We start from the raw sequence: 19,230 nt of genomic DNA on the forward strand, positions 1-19,230 counted from the left end.
TTATGGTTCATAACAGTAGCAAAATCTTGCAAGTAGCAAGAAGTAGCAATGAAAATAACTTTATGGCTGGGGGTCACATGGACACGGGGAACTGTAGTAAAGGGTCACAGCATCAGGAAGTTTGAAAACCACTAATCTAAAGAAAAGGCCAGATGGCCTCTTCCTTTATCTATTTGTATAAAATTGTGTGAGCAGGTGAAGTCTGGCACCATGGCAGCCATCTTGTGAGCAAGGACAAACACGAGAATCTAAGCTGATCCAGCAAGGATGAGAAACAGAGTCATGATAACCCTGGGACTCCTTATGGCAGAATTTAAAAAACTTACACTGGTGTGTGTGTGTGTGTGTGTGTGTGTGTGTGTGTGTGTGAGAGAGAGAGAGAGAGAGAGAGAGAGAGAGAGAGAGAGAGAGAGAGAGAGAGACATTCAAGAGTTGGTCTTCCTTTCTGTTTTATATATCCTGAGGATTGAACTCAAAAGAGTCAGGCTTGATGAAACCATCTTTATCCACTGAGACATTTCAACAGTTCGTTCGTTCGTTTGTTTGTTTATTGATGCTGTTGTCAAATGAACTCAAAACTCCTTATGGTTATTCCTCTGTTGCTCAGTATGTCCAGTGTTGACAGGCAAACACACGCTAAATGATAAAACAGGAAAGGGGTGAGGGGCAGGCAGCTGTAGTGTAGGTGAGGACCCACCAGCCTTCCCAGCGAGCAGATGCCCACCGGCTTCACTGCTGTGCACGTGTGTCAGAAGCCGGGAGGCAGGGCAGGCAGTAAGATGAACACAGGAAAACAAAAGAAAACAAAACCAGGGACCTCACCCACCTGGCTTCATGTAACACACAGAGCACTCTGGAGAGTTGTGAGCAGTGAGTGGAGGGGACACAGGTGCGTGGTGAATGACATACATGTGTACAAACATGTGTCACGTGTCTGCACCCATTCGCACGAGCGTCTTTCTCTTTTGTAATAAACTGGTTTTGTTTCTATTACCTTCTAGGCGCCCCTGGTACAATCTTTGGAGACCCCAGAACCTGAAAATTTTGGAGGCCCCACACGACCCCGATCTGTGCTCATAGCAGTAATGGGCCTGCACTTTTCATCCCTGGCTTTGTGACAGCCGCAAATGTTCTCCTTTATCATCCATAGACCCAAGACTCTAAATCCTCCCACAGTGATTGTATCCAATTGCTGTCGTTGGGGTGCTGGGGCACGTAGCTCAGGTGTGAAGTCTCTGCTCTGAGAGACACACGTGGTCCCCCCTTGCACCAAGCTTCCTTCATGCCTGTTCTATACCACAGCTCTCAAGGAACCCTGCAAAGTGGATGGGGCTCCTTGGCTCCCTGTGCCGCTGCCGTCACCCTCACGATTAATGATTCCTCTGTGTGACTTTAGCTGGTTCTAAAGAAAATCCCAGGCACACAGAATGCGCCTATTTTTCTTCTAGAACTGTTTGTTTGAATTCCCTCACTCATATCAGACTTAATTATGCAATATCTTAGAGATACCCAGACATCTGCCATTTCTGAGTGCATTTGAAAGGCAAAAATTGCAACACCTCCTGTGGTCTCAGGAGCAGCGGGTGGGGGGGTCTTCTCCAGGCCAATGGGTGCTGTAGGGAAGATAAAAAAGGGGATGGGGGCACCGTGTAGATAATAGAGAATTCAAAGTATGTCAAATGGCTGAAGGTAAGATCTTGGCTCATTTCATAATCTACACTTTGAGGACTAGGCTGATTTTCACTTAAATAAATCTTGAAGAAGTCACTTCCCGTTGGGACGTGGTTACAGGATACCAGCACACTGCTCAGCTCTCTGACTTTTAATCTGGATGGCTACTAATTTGTCTGACAACTCTCCTACCAGCCTGGCTGCTCTCCTGTCCTCTGAGTCAGCACACTGGCTGTTGGCAGAGCCTACTTCATACAGAACCGTCACCACTATCAAACAGCAGGCCCTCAGGGCTCTGAGCTCATCTGTAAAGCAATAAGCACTTGTTGGAGTGTTAGCGAGGCCCCGTGCAGCACCGGTAAATTAATTTTAGAGATGTATCTAGGTCAATGTATCTGCGCCCCGCATACAAACACATCAGCCAGTTACCTGTGTTTGCGCATTTGTAAAAGGTTAAAGCCTTGCCTGGTAGTGACTTACCCTTTATCTGAGTCCCAGATGGAAAAACGGTTACATTCTGCTTCATAGTATTAACTGCAAGACCTCCCCCCACCCCGCATTGCTTCTGAGAGCTGGACACCACAGACATAGTCAGTAATAGTTTTAGAAGACAGAGTTAAAAAGGCATTAGCACTCAGCCCCACATCCCGTATAACTAGCAGTTCTGATTCAGGATCTTTGATGACCAATAAACCATGAATCTTCCTACGTCTAATTTTCTACTCTGAGTAAAGAATGTACTTTACAAGGTTCCTTTAGAGTTGAAACTAGGCAGTGAAGCAATGTTATCCTGACAGCTAAAGTTAAGCCTCGCTGAGAAATAAAGCGAGAGCCCAGGATTTGGGGAGTTGCAAATGAAATAGATTTGACTGTGTTTATGAAGTGAAATTCCTCTGTGAGGAAGGAAGGCAGCAACTCGGGGCATCATCTGCTTCTCCCTCTATCAGTGTGCTGTGTGGCCTGCCTCGGTGCCCCTGAGATGGTCCAAAGTCCAGACTGAAACCTTGGGAATGTGGCAGTGTCTTCAGCTGAAGTGAGCTGACAGGTTTTACTCAGCTGATGACAGCTACTTTCTGTTGATATGGGAGGCCAAGTCAGACAAGCACAATACCATTACCTCCAGGAACAGAACCAGAACACGAAGCCACTACACCCTGAAAGCTACATTGAGATAAGCCAGGCCTGGTGACAAGGGCCAGTCATCCTAGAGCTGGGAATATCAGCCAAGCAGGGCTGTGTGCTCACCGGCCAGCTAGCCTAGCCTACTTGTCGAGTTCCAGTGAGAAGCCAGTATGGCTCTGTCTGCAAAAAAAATGTGGAAGACACCCAAAGTTGGCCTCTAGCATTCATATACATGAGCACATGCTTATACACACATGCACACACACACATAGAGACAGAGAAAGAGACAGACATACACACACACACACTGAGACAGAGATAAACACACACACACACAGAGAGAGAGACAGACAGGGAGACAGAGACAGAGAGACAGAGAGAGCAAGCGCTGACTAGTCCCAGGAACACACTTTACATTAGAACTGGTGTGTGTCACTTTCTAGCATCATGGGATCTGCCTAAAGAACAGGAACTCAGATAATGTTTGTGCTGCCTTGCTAGGAATCCAGAAGGCAGACAGTACCTACGTAACGTAGGCTGAGTAGTAAAGCAGACGGAGGGTCTCCACAACAGCCCCATCCCTGGTGAACTTTACACTGCACTGAGCTCTGAGTCTAGAGATGTGTAAGTCCACACCAAGCAGGATACGGACAGTGTGACCACATCCCGTTAACGTGGAACATGTAATTGCTAGAGTCGCTTTCTGTTCTTTCTCTTGCCCTTTGTGGCTCAGTGATTTAACATGACTAGATCTGACCTTACCGATGATACCACTGTGGTGAGACATCCTAGGGCTGCTCAGAGCCGAGGAATTGAGTTTGTTCCCTTGTTATGAGGAGCCAGGACTAGGGAAAAAGACTGAAAATGGCCTCCACAGGCACATATGTTTGGATGCTTGGTCCCCAGTTAGTAGAACTGCTTGGGAAGGATTGGAATGTTTGGCTTGTTCCAAGAGACATGTCATTGGGTGGACTTGAAAGTTTTGAAAGCAGATGCCATCCCCAATTAGTTCCCCTTTCCCCTCCCCTCCTCCTCCCCCTCTCCTTCCCCCCTCTTCTCTCTCTCTCTCTCTCTCTCTCTCTCTCTCTCTCTCTCTCTCTCCCTCCCTCCCTCCCTCCCTCCCTCCCTCCCTCCCTCTCTCTCTCTCTCTCTCTCTCTCTCTCTGCTTCCAGCTCCTGCTCCAGTGCCATGCCTGCCTCCTACTGTATTCCCCGCCATGATGATTGTGCACATACCCTCTGAAACTGTAATTAAGCTCCCAGTTAAATGCTTTCCTTTATAAGCTGCTTTGGTCATGGTCTCTTTACAGCAATAGAAAAGTAACAAAAACATTATTTATTAGGTATGGAAAAGGCCGACTTTGATTGAAGCTGTCCATCATTGGGAAGTCATCTACTTAGAAGACAGCGGCCAAAGCTGATGACATTTTCTTTCCGTGGAGTGAAGAGGGTTTGTTTGGTAAGCATCTCATACCTGCCCCATAGTTGCCATGCAAGCTTAGGCAGGCCAGTATGCAGTGAGAATTTTGATTTCTTTACAAACAAAAAATAGTATAGCAATGTGTTATCATTTTAAACCCAGATATGGGGTATGAAGCTGCTTCAAGTTGTCCATAGCAGCTCACTCTGATTTGCCTCGCGCTCTAGCAGGGGTGTGGTTTTGCCAGCCAGTTGCAGATAGTTTCTGAGTTCGTGTGATGTTTGGGATTCTGAGGACTTTTCAAGGTGTATATAAATGCTAGAACCCCAATAGTGGGAACTGGTTGGCTAGTTGGTGACTGGTTGCAGTTGGTGGTGGTTTGTTAGGTAGTCATGCACAAAGAAGAAACAAAAAGAAGTTAGATATCTTCATGGTGAAGATCAAACTTGCCCAAGGAACTTGGTGCTCCTAATCAACAGGAAGTAGCCTGATGATAAAGATGCCCCATTCCACTCTCTCCTTTTTTTCCTCTCCTACGAGTGTTAGTGGGTTGAGAGGGCGGAGAAGGGTGGAGGAGAAAAGAACCCACAAGTACCCCAAAGTGGCCACAGGTTAGAAGACCACAGCATCTACCAGGACAAAAGCAAGTCCTGACTGGACTTATCCCAGGCAGTGTAGTAACTACACAGCTGAGAGCTACCAGAGCCAGCTCATGTCCCCCAAGGCCATTATGTCACATGTCCAGGAATGGGGGTGAAGCCCATTAGTTGCGTCATGAATGGACTCCCATTTTCGGAAGATCAACCTGGATGAAGGGAACTCCCGGGTCCCTAGGTAGAGTTCTCCAAGGTAGTTCCTTGTCCCTTTGGAGAAGAGGACTTTGTGGTCATGCCTCTGCCATTTGCCGGCTGCCCATACATGTATGTAAGCAAATGGGCCCTTGTTAGTGTGTGTAGTTGATGCTTCAGGCTGGTCAGGTAGCACAGTGAGATGTTTCTATATTCAGGAAAAGGAGATGGGGGAGGGTATACGGGCAGGGGAAGATGGGGGGAGGGGAACCACCTCACTTTCACGTGAGTGACTGACTTATGCAAAGTCACTTTGAGTGGAGAACAATGAGACCAAACCTGGTCATTTGCTAAGAAAGGCTGTGGCTGTAAATTTATCAGGTTGGATATTCTCCATCTGAAGGCAAAGTCACCTGATGATGTCGCCTGTTTAGTAGGAGGCAGCATCTAATCCCCCTGTGACACAATCAGTAGCTCTTGAATGTTTCTGTGTGTGTTGTGTAATCTGGCTTCAGCTCCTGGAGTCATGAGCTGTCGCTTGGTGACAGAGTCCTCGGGATGGGAAGAATGTCTTAAATTTCATCTCAAATGTATTCTCTGCCAGATTATATGTAAATATATGAAATGACACCATTTTGTTGTATACAATAAAAGAGCATTAGATGTATTATAAATACTTTTTTATTTTTTTAATTTTAAAACAGGCTTTTACATGGAGAAAATTAAGGCCCATTGTGCACATGCAGACGCCCAAGAGGTGAGCTGCGCGGCTCAACAAACCATTCTATCATCTCTCATTGGTTTCTAAAGCCCAAAGGACACATTTCAATGGAGGAGACCTGAAGGCTCCTGATGGAGAGCATTTCAGTCTCGTCCACTTGATTAAAAATTCCTAGTTCCTCTTCAGTGAATTGTTCTGAGTTTGTGAGCAGCCTCTGCCCTGATTAACACAAATTAGCATCAAAGATCCCCTGTTGAATGAGAAGTCATTAATTGAGAAACAAGCAACGCTCCTTAATTACCTTTAGAACAGAAAGAGAACAAATCCTGGAGGTTCCAGGGGGGCCGCCTGCCCTGCCACAGGCTCCTTCCCCAGAGCTGTCAGAATAAAGCTCAAGCTGCAGACACTGCGAGGACCAGCCGTGCAGGCGTTGGTGAACACTGGAGATTGTTTAACCAAGAAAAATGGCTACTGGGTTACTACCAACGGAAGTGAGCCAAGCATGTTTGCTTTCTTACTTGGCTGATGCTTTTAAAAGTGTTTTGCCTATGTCCCTGTCGATAGAGAAGTCATGAACTCTATTGTTTCAGGCACAAATGGCACGTTTTTTTTTTTTTTTTTTTTTTTTTTTTTTTTGCTTTTTTTTTTGGAAAGCACTTCACTTACAAAATTCCAAGTGAGATTCTAGAAGCTTCCGAACAGGTGAGAAAATTCATTTTTAGTTGGACATAAAGTGTTGAGCTTCAAAAATATCCATCTTCAGATGAAAATGTTTATACACACACACACACACACACACACACACACACACATATGTATATATTAATATAGGGTCTCACTCTTCAGGTTTTTTGGGGGGTTTACATATTTTGAGACAGGGTCTCACTAAGGAGACTGAGTTGGCCAGGAGCTCATTATAGTAGCCCAGGCTAGCCTAGAACTTATGATGATTCTCCTGCCTAAATTCTCTGAGAGCTGGAGTTCTGAGTAAATTGTGACAAGGCATCTTGTCGTAAAGTCCTTCACAACAGTCCTCAAACTGAGGTGGAAGGCAGCCCCCTCTTCCCCAAAAGCTGGAACACACTGAATACTATGTATGAGACCCTACTAAAAATGCTGACTCTACGCGGAGACGAGTGTGTGTGTGTGTGTGTGTGTGTGTGTGTGTGTGCGCGCGCGCACGCGTGCGCATGCACGAGCAGCCACTGGTGCAGGCTCTGAAGGCCCTAGAAACCCATTCTGCACATGCCCCTGGCAGGAAGAAACTACGCAGCAGTGGTGGTGGTGAGGAGGAGTCCGACGAGCGACAAAATCCCACATAAGGCTAGCATCTGGATCTATACTAATGTGGTTAATGCCCAACATGAAAATTTTCCTTTAATTTCAGTGTATATAGAGAGAGTGTTTTACCAGTTGAATTAATCTTTATACCAATAGACTGCAGATCTCGAACTTTTCAGACATTAACCGCTAGTCTCCATCATGATGATAAACTTGACATTGCCACAATCTTCTGGAACAGTGTCTCAGAGCTTAGACTCTATCAAGAGTAATTTTGTTTCCAAAGAAAAAATTACTGTGAGTCACATAGACACTGCTGGGATTATAATCATGGCTGAAATATTTTGTAACACTAGAAAAATTGGATTTTGTTGTTGCTGTTCCAGATAGTTCCAACAAAGGTATAAATGAGCCTTTAGATATTCTTCAGGATAAAGTAACCCTCAGTTCGGGATGTGCAAAAGCAAAAGTGATTCAGCAACAGATTCCCACCCAAGAGCACTGATGCTGTCTCATAACCATATCTGGGGCACTGCTCAGAACAGGAAAGCCAAGACATTGTATCCTTTGCATAAAAACACAAGGCAGAAATCCGTGGGCATCTTTACAGTCTCCCACAGCCTTCCCCATGGGCAAACCGATGAGCTGTTGGCTCTTAGAAGAAGGCCTGTTCCTTGCCAGCTTATGGCAAGAGTTGTTTTTTTTTCTCAAGTACAGGAAGGTCAGATTGGAGCTGTCGCTTGAGAAGTGAGCAAGGAGAGGACAAGGGCTTTGAGAGGTCATCTGCAAATGGGTGTTGGGGAGGTGACAGTTATCCTCCAGTCAGTGAGAGGTCATCGGCAAATGGGTGTTGAGGTGACGGTTATCCTCCAGCCAGTGAGCGAGCTTCGGTTGAATCTGGAGTTCTGATGCCCATAACCTGACAAGCCACACATCCTGTTTGCCATCATGTGTTCGAATTTTGAGATAATTCATTTCAGGTTAGAACCAAATTGTTTTAGGCAGCTAGCGTTTATGGGTGTCCTTCCAGCTGGCCTTCCCTCTAAAGTGCCATCGTATTTCAAACGTGCCAGCATCACCACAAGGGAGCAGAGCTGCAGAAGCCTGTTTTATGCTATGTATTTGTTCTTAAAGCATTGATTGATGGGGGTGTGAGCACGCAGGTCGGCTGCTGGAGGGACAGGCCGCAGAGTGGATGGAGGGTCACGGGACCTGTGCCAATGGGAACGAGACGCCAGCAGTTCTTAGTGTTTGCTACAAAAACTACCGTCTAAAGTTAAGGTGATGTTAGCTACAAAACGTGTAATGGATATTGAGGAGCCAAGTCTGAGTCACCAGGGATGCGTCCCGATGATATCAACCACATATTCGGAACTGTGTGTTACCTCCTTCAACACACACACACACACACACACACACACACCTCAGTGGGAGCAGAAATTAGTGCTCACGATCTGGTGAGTTGAATTTTTGGATCCTTTCATAAAAGAAGCTGTGTAACCATGGGCTCCTCTGTTGGCATCAATGACTGTGACAATGAAACCACAAAGCTGACGTAGGTAGGCACGCTTTGCTTCTTTCTTTGAGTGCCTGGGGACATTTTCATCCCAACTAAATTCCCCCACATGTCTCCTTGCCCCTTCTTAGTAAGCATTTTTATCACAGTTCACTTAGAAATAGCTTAGACAACTGACCCAGGGCATTAAAAAAATGGGGTCTTGTTATTTGGCTTCATAGAAAGATTTGATTGTGTCCAAACTTTAAGGTAACTTAGCACATCACCAGAACATACACAATCTAAGATGCCTTTGAGCACTGGGGGCTCTAAAAAGCCAGGAAATCAATTGCTACTGGAATTTCTTTTCGCTAATATTCTTTCTACGGTGGGTTTCCCAGACCAGGCTCTCTGCTCGCCCCATGCAGCTAGTTCAAAGCAGCTTGTGCTTAAACAACTCTCTTGGCTGAGCAAAAACACCACTCTGCCAAAAGCAGCAGCGGTGTGGAGCCCGCTGGTGAGCAGAGGACGTGCTTCTGCTGGGTCTCAGCTAGAGCTGCTCTCAGCATATGAATGAGGAATCACCTCCTCAATGGAAGGTCTAAGCTGGAGAAGCAGGAGGTGAGGATGAAAAGGGGCCAAGAGCTTCCTTTATAGACAGGAGTCCAAAACGATACGGCAGCTTCACATTTAGAAGGTACATCAGCCCGGTGTGTGGGTTCAAAGCTATGGGTGGGGCTGAGTTCCCAGTACACATATTCCTGGGGTGTGTACTTAAAATCAGTTTTGAAGCAAACCCATCAAATCTGCATGCTGCCATGAATCCACTGTGAGAAAGCTGCAGAGTGAGCAGGGTTGGGCTGCAGCCCCTGGAGATGCCAGTTAGGCTAAGGCCATCTCTTTGGATTAGGCAGCCATTTTGGCCTCTCCCAACACCTCTTGTGGGTTGCTCTTTAGAATATGGGACAAAAAGCAACCTTGGGAGGAGGGAGTAGAGAAGAGGAAGAGGGAGGAGGAAGCAATCTTTTGACTGAGCAGAAGCAGAGGCAACCACTCAGAGACTGGTCAGGACCCTGGCCAGAGTGTAAAGAGAGGACTTCTCAGGTATCTGATCTTTGCATGTGTGTGCATGCGTGTGCTCATGTGTATAATCTGTGTTTGCATGTGCATACCTGTGCAGGTACCTGTGCATGTTTGTGTGTATGCAGATACATGTACAAACCTGTGCATTTGTGGAAGCCAGAGATCAACCTAAGGTGTTTGGGACAGACAACCTTAAAAATACATTAACTGATTGATTGATTGATTGATTGGTTGATTGATTGATGCATCTTTGCCATGATGGTGAATGTAGAGATCAGAAAGCAACTCATGGAGAACTATGTATGGCACAGATGGTTCTCTCCCTCCACCATGTGTATCCCGGGGACCAAATTCAACTTTGAGGCTTGTTGGCGAGTGTCCTTACCCACTGAGGATTTGCCAACCCTTTGTCTTTTAGAGACAAGTTCTCTTATCTGTAGCAATCAGACTCTGCTGTCTGCCCAGTGGGTTCCAGATCCCCTGAGATCTGTCCCTATCAGAGACCCCACTGCTAGGATTACGGGTCCGTGCCACCCTGCCAAGGTCTGTGAGCATGGATGCAGGTGCCCACGGAAGTTGGGAGACTCTTGAAGCTGGAGTTACAGGCAGTTGAGAGAAGTCTGATGTAGGCTGGGAATAAACTCAGGTCCTGTGCACGCTCCTAACTGCTGAGCCACCTCGCTCGTCCACACACACACACGTATACATACCGCGCTGGAGCTAGGGCTCAGGTCTCTGCACAGCAAGCGCTCAGCAGCTCCTCAGCCCACAGGTGTTTGGTCCTTCTGTGCAGCTGGAGGGAAGCAGGGCTTCCAGCCCTGAACAAAGCTTGGGCCCAAATGGCCACAAATGACTAATCTCAAAACTTGCCTGAGAATGTGTGAGGGCTTTGTTCATGGGGAGGGGCCTTCTTAGATTCAGTTCAATCTTGGGAAGGACAACTTAACAATAACAATAACAATAATAATAATAATAATAGTAATTACCAGGGGAGTAACAACCCGCAGAGTGGTGCTAACCTGTGATCAACACTCGGGAGGCCAGAGAATTGCAGGGCTGAAGCCAGCCTGGGTTATAAGGAGGACGTTGGAAAAACAAACAGAGCAAAACAAAACAAACCTCTCAACCTCCAACGCTTAAAACCCACAAACCCCCTGTATTTGGTGATGGAACATGGAGAAACCATTTCTTGCTTTTTATCTCCGAAGTTCTGATTAGTAGCAGATCAGATTCTAGAACACGCGCTTTAAAGGCAGATCTAAAAGTTTACACCGTCAACTTTTCACAGGCAGACCTGCACACCTGCACGCACACAGACATGCACTGACAGTGTCTCTAGTTTAAGGATTGGAGTGGGACTCAAGTGTTAACTGTGTACCACTGGAGACCAACGCTGAGCACCCGGCCGGCCTGAATTCCCTGAGAAATGATGCAAAGCATTTGGAATTAGAGGGATGAGTTAAAGAACTCCACAGAACTTTGGATGCAGGCAGCGTAGCCCGGGGCAGGCTGTCCCTTTGCATAGGCAAGAGCCTCTGTCCTTGAGTCTGAAGGTGGAAATCTGCCCTCACTGGAGAGTCTATGATCAATTAGGTCCTGGGCTCACTCCTGGGAAGGAGTAAGAGGGTTTTGAGGTAAAAGTGTAGCCAGGTGAACTATGAGGAGTTCTTCACTTTCTGAAGCTTTTCAACACAAACCCTGCTTTAGTATCTCTGTGGGAGCTGAGAAAAAGCCCTCAGAATGAGGCCGGGACTTCTGTCTCTCATTGCCTGTGGGTGAGCGCTGGCCCTGTTTCTCCTTGCCCCGTTTGTGGGTGAGCACTCTGACTCTGTTTAGAGGTCACCACAAAGTCCCTCTCAGAAAGGCTCTGCTAATCCACAGGACTAGAACCAGGGTTCTGTTGCTCCAAGAGTCAGGCTGGGTTAGAAATCTTCCAGGTCCAGAAGCACAGGATGTCTTTTCAAACAAATACACTGGACTTGAAAAGATGCATAAAACATGTAGCTGAGGATGGCACTGTCTGACATCAGGGGGAGGAGAGGCTTTGGTCCAGTGAAGGAGCGGTTTCTCGGTGTAGGGGATGCCAGGGTGAGGTGGGAGAAGGAGGATCCTCATGGAAGCAAGGGGAGGGAAGATGAGACTGGGGGAGAGGGGATAACATTTGAAATGTAAACACAGAGAATATCCAATAAAAATGATAAAAAACAAACAAAAAGAAAAATTGCATAAAAAAGATGGATCCGTGAATCTGTCAGGTGGGGGAGGGCAAGCCGCCGCACAAAAACTTTCCCAGCACCCCCCAACCCTCTCTAAATTATCCCATGCCAGGGGCTATGGCCGATACATAGGCACCTCTGACTCGTTATCGCCCAGTGGAGATGAGATGTCGGAAAGTACAGCAAGGAATGGTTTGTGGATGTTTTAGCTAATGTTCCCTACGGAACAGAACGGGACAGACAGGGTTGGGAGGTGGCTCCGTGGGTTAAGTGTCTGCAGCCACACAAGCTTGAGGACCCATGTTCAACCCTCCAGAGTCCACAGGGGAGACAGACAGGAAGATCCCTGGGGCTCACCAGCGAATCAACCTAAACCGGCAGCCCCCAGGCTCAGTGAGAGATCCTGTCTCACAAATCAAATTGGAGCAAATCAAGGAAATGAAGATTAAAGAAGACACCGGAAACCAACGTTTGGCTCTACATGTACACGTGCATGCAAACATGCACACACATGCACATGTACACAGTTTCACACACATAGACACACTCTCACACTCACTTTCACACTCACAGACACACTCTCACACTAATATACTCTCACATGCATGCACACACTCTTATACTTACGTACGTGCACAAGCACACACACGTGCATGCCACTCACACACTAACAGTACAGAGCACTTTCCTCTCTGCTTATCACTAACTTAGCTTGTTACTCCTTGGAAGCAATTCTAAGCATCTTAACTCTCTTTAAAACTTACCAAACAGACCCATAAACACAAGCACACCATGTTTTCACCAGGACTTTTCTCATTGTCCAAAGAATGTTTATGAGTTAGTGTCAAAACTCCATTCCTGTCAACTGAAAGTGCTCAGCCTTGTCGGCGTGAGACTTACCTGCTAGGATCCCTTCCCACGTCACTCTGTGCTGAAGTGAGCAAAACTCCATTTAAAGGGTTTTCAAGAGAACCAGCCATTTGAACTTCTCAGTTCTCAGAGGAAAATTTGCATTTAGGATGTGCAGTGGGGGCAGGAGGAAGACACAGAGAATGAAGTCTTTTTGGTTCTCTTCACCCGGGGTGAAGAATTTTATTTCCAGTAAAAAGCTTTGTAAGCTGAGAATGTATTGAATAATTGGCCACAGAGCTAATGGCAGAGTGTGACATAATTCCATAATTATCTAAAACTCAAAAATGGTAAAGTTTTAAGAACCCGGGAGATCCACAGTGGATGAGCCTATATGGCTCCTCCACAGGCCTGGTCTACCTTCACTGTGTGAGCTTCCTCTAGTGACGGCGTTGGCAACTAACCAGACTGCAACCACTTTATTTTCAAATAACTATTTCTTTACAGGGACCAGTGCCGCCAATTTCATGGGGGAAAATCATCATGAAAAGTGTCCAAAGGAAGGTGATTGAATTACTTGATTGTCTTTAGGAGACATTCACAAGTTCAGCTCAACGAGTCTTCTGAAAGAAAATGTCTTGGGAAGTACCAACGACCACCGCCCCCTCCCCAACCCAAACCCCACAGGCTGTAGAGAAAATTACTAAAACTATTCTACAAATTTGTCTGATTTCAAGTGCATGGAAAATAGAGTAGGAGAATCAATCATGCCAACATAAGGAATATAAGCTATATCCAAAAGGCTAGGTATCAAAATAAGACAGTCATGGTTAGATGCAACCTAACTATGCTTTATAAGATGCAACTACATAGTCTGTGGTCATTTCTGTCGCGTATTACACTCTGTCCTCGTCAAATGAAGCTATGTATACATGGAATTTGAAATAAATACTCAATATTGCGATACGGTCATAGTCGGCTACTGTACAACCAGGACATGCAGTAACTAACTGTAAAGTGTCCTCACCTTCCTGGATTCCAAAGAACATGAAAAGTATGCATACTGTACTTAAAACTGACCGGATGGAATGGCTTTCATGTTAAACTACAGAGAGTGCAGCAGCTCCGGGAATCGTGGGCAATGTTCCTGTATTTCCAGTGAGTCTCCCCAGGCTGAGTGAGCTTCAGTGAGTTGCTGCTGATGGCGGCTCTCAGCGGTCCTGGGCTCCCACGTTTGCCCTTCTTCCTCTCTGCTCTGATCAGGGCTCTGTGTCGTTAGGGGAGCTTTGCGTGTGGCCAGCAATGACTTTGTCTTTAGAATGTGGACTCCTCACAGCACCACGTGACTGCTGGAGACAGGAATCTTGCTGAGGCTTGCCCACCCCGCTCCTCTGCTGGCATTCTGCAGGAAGAAGTTGGTAGCAGGGAACTTGGAAAGCGCTACCTTTACCATACATTTCATAACATTTGTAAATACGAAGTGGCCAACAGCAGAAAGCTGGGAGAAGATGACACATTCTTGTGAAGACGCAGAAGAACGACTCCGGCCTGGCACCAAAGCGTCTCGGGTGGACCAGAAGCTCTGCTACCGAATGGCAGGTTTGGCTCTTCAGGTTATGGAACTGGAGGCTGCTTGTGGGAGGAGGGGACACTGACCACTACGCAGCCTCTTCCGTGTCTCTCACTTTGGGAGTTTCCCCCACTCAGAATTCTGACGAACTTTCTGACTCTCCGCTCTTATGTTCCCGTTAGCTGAAAACTGTTACAGTCTCGAAATGACTCTGGAGACCGTGTGGTCACATGGAGAATTTAAACACGTGACCTGCAGCCTATTAAATGGAAGCCTTGCTTTCATGTTTATAAGAAGATAAAATGGCGGTCACAGCTGCCAGGGCTTGTTCCTTTCCTACTCTGATGCCAATGACCTAAGTTTGCTAAGGAAGCAAAAACAAAAACAAAAACAAAAACAAAAACTGTACATTTCTCATTGTTCAAGCATTATAAAATGTCTTTCTTTAAAGTTGTGGGATATAAACAGTTGATTTATATGAATTACATATTTCCATCTGCATTAAGAAACAATATACATCTTTGTCCATACTAAGTTATGTTAGCTCCAAGCCAAAGAGAGCCATAAAACCTGACTTTATCACTTGTGACCCTCAATACTGTTACTTAAAAAAACAAACAAGCCAACACCTCACTGTCAGTCTCTGGCCTCTTGAGACATTGCCCACTTAGAGGGAACTGCACCTGGCCCTGGATCATAGGACATTATCCTCTGTGAGACCCAGGGCCACAGGGCAGCCTTAACAGAAGCCATCTGTGAAGTAAGTCGGCACATAGTCTGGTTCCCGCTCTCAGACACAAGTTCCTTGTCGTGTGGAGAGGTGCTTCCGATTGCGGACTCCAGAAGTCTTGTCTTTATTATCAGAAGGCTTCTGCTGGGAAATATCTATCAGGGCACTGGCGATAGCAAGACCTGGAAAGGAAGGAGAAAGGTATTTAGACTCTCACAGACATCACAGTAGATGGAGGTGGCTTCGGGTGATGTTAACACCCATGAAATGCTTAGGTTCTGACTGATGATCTAGCAGTGGGCAACACACAGAAGAAGAACAGGAAAGTGACTAAAACACTGGGCAACGAGTCAGAGCCTGGGAAACGTGACAGTCCAGTTGTGCACACTGTACCTTGCCTTATGTCTATGCCTGAACACAGGTTTGCTCTGAATGCACTGGGAAGCTCCAAGGGTACAATTTTGGTTTTGATTCTATAAAAAAAACTCACTAGGTGTGCCTTTTAAGAGAAGCTTAGATCACAGTTAAGTTTCTGGGGAAAAAAAAATCCTGAACATTAATATGAGATTATCACTTGAGGTCTGTGGCTCTCCACCAGTGCCTATCACATAGCTGCTGCATTGTTATACAGTCCTGTCCCCAAAGCTTCCTGTGCAGGACTAAGTTATCTTTCTCTGTCCCCAGAAGCACTGCACATTGTTTCTGGGAAGTCCTGTAATTCTTAAGTAAAGCAAAAGAAATTCCCATCCTTTGTCTCTGAGCTGGACTGCTTAGCCTTGTTTAAGACCTGGCAGAAGGACCCCAGGGCCTTAAGGAGTTGACTTTGAAGTGACCTGACCCAGTCCTTACATCCCATGGGCATCTTCATGCTTCCCAAGGAAGGGCTTTGTTTGGGGAATTCTCCCACACAAGATAACACTGAATCATCCTTTTCTCCTGGGCTAATTTATCCTACATAAGCTCCAAATGCAATCTGGTGGGAAGAGAACTCAGGAACTTCTGAACAGAAAAAAAAAAATGTCAACGAGGGAGCATGAGACAAAGGAGGTCCTGTGGAAGGTCATCTAACCTTAGAAGGACCTTATCAGAGGTGGATGCTAAGTACTCCTTGGCCATGTAAGGGACAATGTGACATGGTTCCCACCCCTGGGACAGAGTCAGCAGGGCATGGGCCTCCATGACAGCTGGTGGTTGCTGTGGGCATAAGGCTTATTTGTATGTTTTACTTTATTTTTCTCCTTAGAGGAACGACCTCTCTGCCAAGGTTTAATACTCTATGATAATCAGAGATGGCAACGCGTCTGGAAGGCAAGAATGTGGATAAAGCCTCAGTAAAATGTTAAGCACTGAGACCTTCAGGGCAGCCCTTAAGGCTGTGGGAAACAACTCTGAAAACATGAGTTCAGAAATATATCACTATACAAAACATAAAGATGCAATATAAGTTCTATGAGAGCCTTCACATACTTAGAAAAACAGAGGCAACTGCACTATGTGCCAGCTTGTCAGAAAGACACGAAAAGGCAGGCAGATTCCTGAGTTCAAGGCCATCTTGGGACAGAGGGAATTTAGGTCCAGGCATGGTCAGAATGGTAATCTCAGGATGGGATCCCACCCAGCTAGGTTTATTATTACAAAGGCAGGCAGATCTCTGAATTCATTTGCTATGTTAAAAAAATGTACTTGCTGTTTTCATTTAAAAATCAAAGTGCTAAGGTCATGAAATGTTGATTCGTGGGGTGGTCAAGAGGGAACCTGGAGTAAATGATTAAATTGATATTTAAATAAAAAACTGGGTTTTTGTTCTGCAAGAGATTAGCTATCAGGAGAGATGACAGTTCTTTTTTAGAATTTGTTTGTTTGTTTGTTTGTTTGTTTAGCAAGTGCTAAGCAGTCTGAAGATTTCTAGAATGGAAAATCCACAGAGAGTGAACAGGACTCTTAGAATTTTTTTTTCTAATGGGATTTCTGACCTTAGTAGGAAATCCCAAGAATGGCTTGTAGAGCTAACATAGCTCCTTTAGAATATTTTCTAGCAGCTACCCAGAGAGAACTGCGTGAAGAGCTAATAGCTCTTTTAGAATTTTTCTCCAGGTTTCTTATTTTGATTGGAAAACCACAGAATCACTTTTAAAATATTTTCTGAGACAATTTCTGGCTTGGTCAGAAAAATCCAAGGATTCCTTTCTAGCAGCTTTTCTGACATTGGTCAAAAAACTCAAATGCTATCCAGAGAGCTTTTAGAATTTTTCTCTATCATGAAAGAGCTGCCTCTAGCATGCAGCTGTCTCTACAGAGCTGTCTTGAGCAGAGCGTATCTACAGAGAGCTGTCTAGGGAGCCATCTCGAACAGAGCGCAGGCTGTCAGTGTGGACCCATGATTTGATTCCGAGTCATTTGTTTCCCTGCTCCCAGACATCTTGGTCATCCTCTCTAAGAATCTCTCTCCAAGCCCAGGTTGGTCATTGGCACACTAGGTCCTCTCAAAGTAGATTTTGGTAGTCTTTGGCCCACCTGAGTAAGCAAATCTGAAGGCTGAGTAAGGGGGTGTGCCAGAGGATCTGAGCCCCCAGATTAAGGTGTTAAACACTGGAGAGAGATTTCTGTACATGGAAGCAGAGTTGGAGAAGGAGTGTAGTGAGCTCCTGATGGGACGTGTTCTGTTTGGGAGGGAATAAACTCAAGGACGTCTGGTGACAGCAAGTGCTGGTGGAGGAGCAGCTCTGGCTGGACGGAAAAGAGATTACAGCCCACGGCAACACCCTTTCAGACCCTTAATATTACTCTGAAACTTGTAAGGATAATGCTGGCTCAGACGTAAAATAAGTGTATTCTTGTCCACTGACAAACATGAACTCCTGAAGTTCAAGAATTTTGTTGTAGGGTTTACTCATGGTCAATATTTTATTTCTTTAGCTCATGGATGTAAAGAATTTTAATTTTTAAAAGAATAGCCTTTGGTTATGCTCACTGAAAGTTCAGATGGAGCAGATCTCAAGTTTCCTCAGGGCTCCTGGCACAATTCTCATAATTCCCAGCTTCCTGCTAGATCACCCCTCGCACCAACTCATCCAGAGGCAGCCAAATATAAGGAACAGTAAATGACCCCTTTACTGCGGGCAGAGGCCATTTACACTGTTACTATACCCAAATATGAGGTCATGCCAGAGCTCTTACATGTAGCTCCAAATGCTGCTCCTTACAGCAGACATGGTACCAGGAATTAGGTTATAAAGCTTCAGATGCCAGGATAGGACATTCTCCGCTAATTCACATGTTTTGTGTGTATGTGAGGGGGGTATACAATGCCAAAAGCCTAACTAAAGCAGTGTTCCTCGGAGCATCCCCTGCTTATTCTAGATTCTGAATCCTCGGAACACAATGAACTGAAAACTTGTGTACCACATTTTAGTTAACAGACAAAAAACAAAACCCCTGAAAATCATGCTTACTTTGAACTGAACTTTTAAGCTTTTTTTTGTACTTCCTTATGGAAATGAACGATGTTTTTAGGCTCTACATAGCATGCTGGGAACCTTGGGAGTGGTTGGACACTGGTATTTAAGTGTCTACCCCGTGTAGTTATAGAGAACACCCAGGGTCACTTTTATCCTTTGCATAGGTTAAATGACATTTTCATTCAGAGTTAAGCTTGGATCCCAGACCAGACCCTATGGTTTGTGGCCCATCAGGTGCTTATAATTTCATAATTATGAACAGTGCAAAGATCATATCAATTGTTTATGTTCGTGTATCTTGAATGTCAAATGTAAGAATTTTATTTCTAATTTTGCATTTCTTCCTGTCTGATGTATGGTAAACTTTATATCACCAGAACAACCCAATCATCCTACCTGCAAATGTGAGGGAGATAGAAGCAGGCCCATCTTCCCAAATCTAATCTCTAGCTTTAGGCCTTGGCGTTCTCTGTTATTTAGAGGAATCTGCTTTTATTAAATGACAACAAGAAAAGCCAATTTCATAGCTTTTGAGGGAAGAACATTACCTCTTTCTTGTCCCCTAGAGCATGCTAGGGCATAGGCCAAAGATGGAGAAAATATTCAGATCCTAAATTAAAACAGTTCAGGTCATCATCAGCTGCCGGCTCAGAAAGCAGACTCTGGGCTTCACCGAACAGCCCAGGATCCAGGGAGCAACAGGCTGTTCACAAAATCAGCAATGACTGTCTGTCCTTCCAGGCCCTTAGGGCTTAAGGCATAGCATGGCAGCCAACAGAAGTCTTGTCTTCAGTTTCGACAAGGGACCGCTGGGAAAAGGAAACATT

At 45.5% G+C, this 19,230-nt stretch overlaps 1 protein-coding gene across 1 annotated transcript in view; it reads right to left on the reverse strand.

Moving 5' to 3' along the window:
- Positions 1-12,944: 12,944 nt before the first annotated feature.
- The window catches only part of ATRNL1 (attractin like 1), a 494,725-nt gene continuing 488,439 nt past the window's right edge, over positions 12,945-19,230 (reverse strand). The window contains exon 29 of the mRNA XM_080912593.1: positions 12,945-15,127. Within this exon, the coding sequence (XP_080768719.1) occupies positions 15,006-15,127 (122 nt within the window). The 3' untranslated portion in view covers positions 12,945-15,005. The remainder of the gene's footprint in view (positions 15,128-19,230) is intronic.

Source organism: Micromys minutus (assembly GCF_963924665.1).
Source record: "Micromys minutus genome assembly, chromosome: 2".
Classification (NCBI taxonomy): domain Eukaryota; kingdom Metazoa; phylum Chordata; class Mammalia; order Rodentia; family Muridae; genus Micromys; species Micromys minutus.